Genomic DNA, 6,830 nt, shown 5'->3' with positions numbered 1-6,830 from the left:
AATCAGAGAGAAGAGGAGAGGAGGAGAGGAGAAAAGGAGATGAGAGGAGGAGGAGGAGAGGGGAGAGGAGAGGATAGGAGAGGAGTACACAGGAGATGGGTGAGGAGGAGAGGCGAGGACAGGAGATGAGATATTATTTCACAGATTATTATTGCTCTAATATGAATGGTACGTGAAAATTTAGTCATCAGTTATTTGATTTTTTATTAAACTGTCTCTTCTGAGGAACGACTGCTTTACAAGAACAAATACAAACACATAAATATATATTATAATATATATACATATATATATATATATATATATATATATGCAGAGAGATTGTAGAGATTGTCATTTTTGTAATTTTTATAATATCACACATTTTACTTTATATAGTGCTTTGATAGTATAACATTTGATATGTACAGATATTTTGCATTTAACGGTTTATACTTATTATATTATATATCATACTATATACCTTACCTTTTTACTTTTTATTTTATAACGCTGTTTATTTTATTGTTCACCTGCTTTTGCAATGCAAATGTATATTTCTCATGCCAATAAAGCTTTGTTGAATTTGAATTTGAGAGATAGAGAGGGACCAGAGAGAGAGAGAGAGAGAGAGAGAGAGAGAGAGAGAGAGAGAGAGAGAGAGAGAGAGGGAGCGAGAGAGAAAGGAAGACAGACAGAGACCGACAGAGAGAGAGAGAGAAGTTGAGAGTGAGAGAGAGTGACAGAAGGTGAGAGTGAGAGAGACAGAGAAAGAGTGAGAGAAAGTGAGAGTGCAAGAGAGAGCAAAGGTGAGAAAGAGAAAAGTTAGAGTGCGAGAGAGAAGGTGAGAGTGAGAGAGACAGACTGACAGACAGACAGAGAGAAGGTGAGAGGTAGAGAGAGGAAGAGCGAGAGAAGGTGTGAGAGAGAGAGAGAGAGAGAGAGAGAGAGAGAGAGAGAGAGAGAGAGAGAGAGAGAGAGAGAGAGAGAGAGAGAGAGAGAGCATATGGGTTCAGAAAGTGTATCAAGCAATCTAGAGAGAAATTATAGGATTTGAGTTGCGTGAGTATTTCTATGTTTTTATTACAAACCGGGTGTGCGTGCCCGCGCGTATGCGTGTGCACGTGAGGGGGCAGACCCCGAGATAAGGTTGAATAAACCCCCCGCCGAGCGGAACTTACGTCCAGCAACAAAACCCTCTTAAACCCGGAGGAGGTCTCCGCTCCACACAGACCAGTACCAGCACCAGTACGACCACCAGCACCACCAGTACGACGACCAGCACCACCATTACGAGCACCAGCACCGCCAGTACGACCACCAGTAGGACGACCACCACCGTCCACGTAGATCTCCGCGCCGTCGTTCACAACCCGAGATGAAGGAAGTTCTCTTCTGCGTTGCGCGCCTCCTTGTGCTCTTGTCCCTGTTGGCCGCCAGGCTCGCGCATGGAGGCAGACCGCCGCTCGCTTACCTGGAGGACTGCGACGACAACACTTGCTTCCTCCTGTTCCCCGGGGCGCACGACTTCGCGGGCGCTCGGGACGCCTGCCGTGCGGAGGGCGGCATTCTCGCGACGCTGCCGTCGGCGGCGGAGGCGCGCAGGGTCCAGGAGTTACTGCTGCGCGCGGGCATCGGGAGGTTCTGGATTGGCCTGACCCTCGCGGAAGGCCGGTGTCCCACTAACGACTCGGCAAATTACGGCTACGAGTGGGTGACCGAGGCCGCCGCTGGAATCTCCTCAAACTGGACGGGGGTCCCGGACAGATGTGACCGCAAGTGCGTGTCCGTCTCGACGGACGGCGCGTGGCAGCAGGAGTCGTGCGAGGGGACTCTGGACGGGTTCCTGTGCTCCGCGCCGTTCGGCTGGTGTCGCGTCGCGGACCGGTCGGCCGAACCGGGAGTGCACTTCGCGTTAAACGGTTCAACGCACGCGCGGAAAACCCCAGGTGGAACCCTGTGGACGACCCGAGGGGAGAAGGGCTCGCGCTACTTCGACTCCAAGTGGCTGTGCGGGCACGGCAAGTGGTGGCGCGCGCCGTGGTTCTGCGAGGTGGAGACCGGCGGCTGCTCCCACACCTGCGTGAACAACATGTGCACGTGCCCCGACGGACAGAAGCTGCACTCGAACAACGTCACGTGCGTCGACGAGCGCGAATGCTCCGACACCGCGGACTGCACTGGGGAGCACGTGCAGTGCCGGGAGCGGCTGGAGGGGGGCGGGTCCGAGTGCTCGTGCATGGACGGCTACGCCATGGAGGACGGGGCGTGCATGGACGTTAAGATCTGCGAGCTCTGCGAGCACATGTTGTGCCCCACGGTGGAAGGGGCTAAGGTATGCACGTGCCGCTCCGGGTTCGTGGTGTCCCGGGAGAACGCCACCCGCTGCGACCCCCACTGCGACAGGCCCGATTGCCCCGCCCACTGCGTGGTGGACACCAAGGGGCGGTCCCAGTGCCGCTGCCCGTCGGGCTATGTCGTCGACGACGAGCTAAGCGCTGCCCCGCTGTGCGTACGGATTGACGAATACGACAACTACTCAAATCCCACCGACCCCATCCCGGGCACCAGCGAGGGGCCGGGCCCCGGCGAAGTGGTGGGGCCCAGTGGAGGGGTGAGGCCCAGCGCCCCCCCGCCCGCCCTCCCGGCCACAGGGGTCCCGGGCTACGTGCGGGTGGGCGCAGCCCTGGGCATCACGGCGTTCGTGGCGGCGGCCATGGCGGTTCTGTACCTGCCGCTGCGCTGTGCGCTGCGGCGCGCCAGCGGCACGCTGGAGCTGAGCCCCGACGGCGGCGGGCTCACCCTGCAGCAGGTCACCACCGAGAAGTACCAGCGCTTCTCCTTCGACAAGCAGAGCCGCGAGACCCCGGGGTGGTGACTCCCCGGGGGCCGCCCACCCCCCACCGAGGACCCGCTCTACGGACCGATCAGGGACCGGTTCTGGTGTCGGTGGAGCCAGGACCAGACTGGGACCCTTAACTCACCGACACCCCCCTCCACAGGGGGCTCAGAGGCAGAGCGGGGGCTTGAGAGCGGAGCCTCCCTGGAGGGTGAGGGCCCCTCACCTGTAGAGGGTGAGGGCCCCTCACCTGTAGAGGGTGAGGGGCCCTGACCGCTTCCTGGATCTGAACTCACTGTCAGTCACCTCGATATTAAAGGTTGGGTATGGAATTTTCTTTTTCGGCAATTTTTGCAAAATTACTTGAAATCCTTATCATAACCCACTTACAGCCTCTGAGTTAGAAGTACTGACATGAAAATTAAACAATTCAATCATCTGTGGAACGGGCAGGGCTCGGAAAACTCCAGCCAATGATTTCCAGAACCACCGAGTGGCATTGGACAGTAAGTACGTCAATCAAACGGTCGTACTGCACTCCCCCTCCCCCCGCGCGTGACCCCTTCGTGCACGTACTCAAAGCTCGTGACCCAGAGCAAGCTTCTGCTTGTTGTTATCCTGCGGCAGCTACTGGAGCTAGCTAACTAGCTAATCCACATTTGGACCTAGCACTAGAAGACCTAGCACTCCTTCGCGCTGTCAGCGTTGAAGGAGAGGGGTTAGGACCATTTGAGTTGTGTATTTTCAAAATCTGCTGGCGTTTCGCAAATCCCATACCCAACCTTTAACTTCTGATAAATTAATTGAAACGTGAAAAAACCCTCAACGTTGCCACTGTAATGACATTGGCAAGAACCACCTGACGTCACCAGGGCAACACCCACCTGACGTCGCCACGGCAACACCCACCTGACATCACCACGGCAACACCCACCTGACATCACCCACCTGACATCAACACCCACCTGACATCACCACGGTAACACCCACCTGACGTCACCACGGCAACACCCACCTGACGTCGCCATGGCTACACCCACCTGACATCACCACAGCAACAGCTACCTGACGTCACCACGGCCACACCCACCTGACGTTGCCAGGCAACAGCCACCTGACATCACTACGGCAACACCCACCTGACATCACTTGGCAACCCAACCACATCACTACGACAATGTGAATGTAAACATGACGTCACGATGGAAACAGGAACGTAAACCTGACATTACCACGGCAACATGAATGTATATCACCAGGATCTAACTATATTGTAATACAGTATTAGTAGTATTGTTTGGTTTGCATTAGTATTTACTATTTATGGATAATTTTGTGTTGTATTGTGAGAAGTCAAATTGAATTTAATCATATTGTTGACTATTACCTTTGTTTTTATATTTTTTATTTTATTTATATTTTATTTTAGAATCTGTGCTGCTGTTACAACGTAATTTCCCTTTGGAGATTAATAAACTATCTATTCTCTCTCCCTGTGATGTGTGAAGTTTAACACTTGGGTAACTAGCATCATATGGCTAATCAATATCAGAAATCATAGCTAGCAACATATAGCTAACTAGCATCAGCTAAGTCATAAAGTGCTACCAGGTGCTAGCATCTGAAGTGCTACCAGGTACCATCAATGCATTAGATAAGTGCTCACCTTTACCAGATGGATGATAACTAGCATCAGCTTAGTTTTAAAAGTGCTGAAAGTGAACTAATGTTGTCCCAGCAGTCATAATACGCAACGCAGAACTCCTGAGGTGAGACGACAGTTACGCCTTGTCTCCTGTTTCGCTCCGGAGATATCTCCGATGCTAGGTCCATATTTTGTATAACACAGAGTGCAAAAAATGTGGACATACTGTCGTTGACGTCCCTGATCGGTTCACCCAGACTGTTTGGGGTGTGGATTTACCCTCCATGGACGGCACCATCATAGGGGATCTTTTCCCCAAGCAGTGGAAACCTTACCCATTTGGCACATTGAGGGTCTTTCATGGCCACCACACAGTGGTCAGTGTATGTCACTCATTAATATTCCATCCTGAATACATTAATAATCAAATTACTGTCAAACGTGACAAAATACATAATAATATGGAGCCTCTGAGATCCTTACCAAAAAAATAAAAAAAGTATCATGCAACATGATGGGTCGAAGATTTAAGATTGTTAATGTAGTAGCATCAGAAGAGTTTGCCAGAATTAGCTAATTCATAGTACCAGATAGTTAATTTGTATCAAATAAGTCCTCACTAGCATCATATACGTAGGCATCATATAGCATCATATAAGTCCTGACTACATACAGCCATTACTGCTGTTAGTTGAGCTTTGGCGGAGATGACTAGCATGTAGCCTAGCTCATAACTGTTTGTGGCATTTGGACGCAAAAAGATCCGTTCAATTAAGACACGTGAAAAATATGATTTCCTTCAGGTGATACAAAGCCGATCATTTCTTTTTTTTTTTCAGTTAGAAGCTTAGTGTCGCCATATGTTGTATTTTGTGAGGTCCCATTCGCTGGTTTTATGTCGTTAAGAAATTATAACCTTAGTAAATTAATTCGTTTTGGTCGTAAACTATAACAAAGCCCCGCCCTTAAATAAGAACCGTTTCCTGCAGATGGTTGCTGACATCGATGGTTCTGTCGGTATAAGGGTGACTTCACAGAGGCTACACGTCCAAATGGCCTTTAAATTCACTTAAACTAACGTAACTTGATATTCCCGTTGGCATTTGAGTTCACATGGTACGAGTTACTGAGCATCACATATTCACAAACCACACACATCAGAGAATAAACAAGTGAATTAAAAAAGTGTAAAGTGTCTAAGCTGACTCACTGAGGTCATAAAAGATCCCAGGGCATTTAACGCAAAGAGGCGGGGGTTTCCCGTTGTCCTTGCTAAAAATGCCCAACCAGGCTCATTCAATCTGGCACCCTAATCATCCCCCTGTATAATTGTCTGATTCATTAATTCCCTCACTCTCCACCTCAAGCCAGTGTGTGGTGAACGTTCTGCCGCTGATTGGTGCATCACCCATGGGTGCGACTCATTGGTTGTGGTTAGTGAGGTCCCTCCCTTCACTGTAAGTGCTTTGAGTTTCCACCAAAATAATAAAAACGCTATACAAATTCCCTGAATTATTTTATTATTATTAAACGTGGTGCAACGTACACTATGTGGGTAATACCATCTATGGTCATAAAATGCTTCAGATACAGTAGCGTTTGGTGACCCTAAATTTCAGTGGGGCAGAGCTACTTGGGTACAAGACCCACAATTTATTATATTATCTCATCTCATCTCATCGTCATCCGCTTATCCGGGGTCGGGTCGCAGGGGGAGCAGCTCAAGCAGGGGGCCCCAGACTTCCCTTATGTATATTATATACATATATAATATTGTATTAGATGTGTGGGTGATGTGAAGCATCTATATATCTATATATATATATATATATATATATATATATATATATATATATATATAGATCCATGGTCCATACAACCCCTTTTCCTACGGTACATTTGCTCGAAAAAGTAAGACATGGTAAACAAAACAGTGTTTCTCTTTAGAAAGTTCTGTTGTAAGATTTCTCCCTATCCTTCATTTGTTGGTCCGGTCTGTCTTGGCCACGTTGATTGATGGCTAACTTCTCTTTCAATTTTAACATCTCAAATGTTTTTTTTTAACAGAAACTCAACACTGTTAATCACTGTTGCAACACCTCTCGTCATATCTGCATCTGATATAGAAACAACGAAAGATACTGGCAGAATAATTTTAGTTAAAAAAACAACAGTTCCAGAACATGACCATGGGGCAATATACTTTATGACCAGACAGGCGTCTTTTTTCGCGGATTGCAATTCTTAATGCAGCCTTCAGGATTGCATAACGTTGCCCTGCCCTGCCAAAACATTGCAAGACACGTTAAACTCAGCTAGAATCGCCGCCCATCATCATCCAAAATTTGATGTCAACAGACCAAAAAT

The 6,830-nt window shown here is 48.8% G+C and overlaps 1 protein-coding gene across 1 annotated transcript; it reads left to right on the top strand.

Annotated features, from left to right (window-relative positions):
* Positions 1-1,123: 1,123 nt before the first annotated feature.
* LOC130374445 (thrombomodulin-like) lies at positions 1,124-5,775 on the top strand. Its single transcript, XM_056581206.1, has one exon. The coding sequence runs from the start codon at positions 1,358-1,360 to the stop codon at positions 2,855-2,857; it is 1,500 nt and encodes a 499-aa protein (XP_056437181.1). The 5' UTR covers positions 1,124-1,357; the 3' UTR covers positions 2,858-5,775.
* Positions 5,776-6,830: the final 1,055 nt, after the last annotated feature.

This window comes from Gadus chalcogrammus, chromosome 21 (genome assembly GCF_026213295.1).
Source record: "Gadus chalcogrammus isolate NIFS_2021 chromosome 21, NIFS_Gcha_1.0, whole genome shotgun sequence".
Taxonomy (NCBI): domain Eukaryota; kingdom Metazoa; phylum Chordata; class Actinopteri; order Gadiformes; family Gadidae; genus Gadus; species Gadus chalcogrammus.
This window is presented reverse-complemented; position numbering and strand designations above follow the sequence as displayed.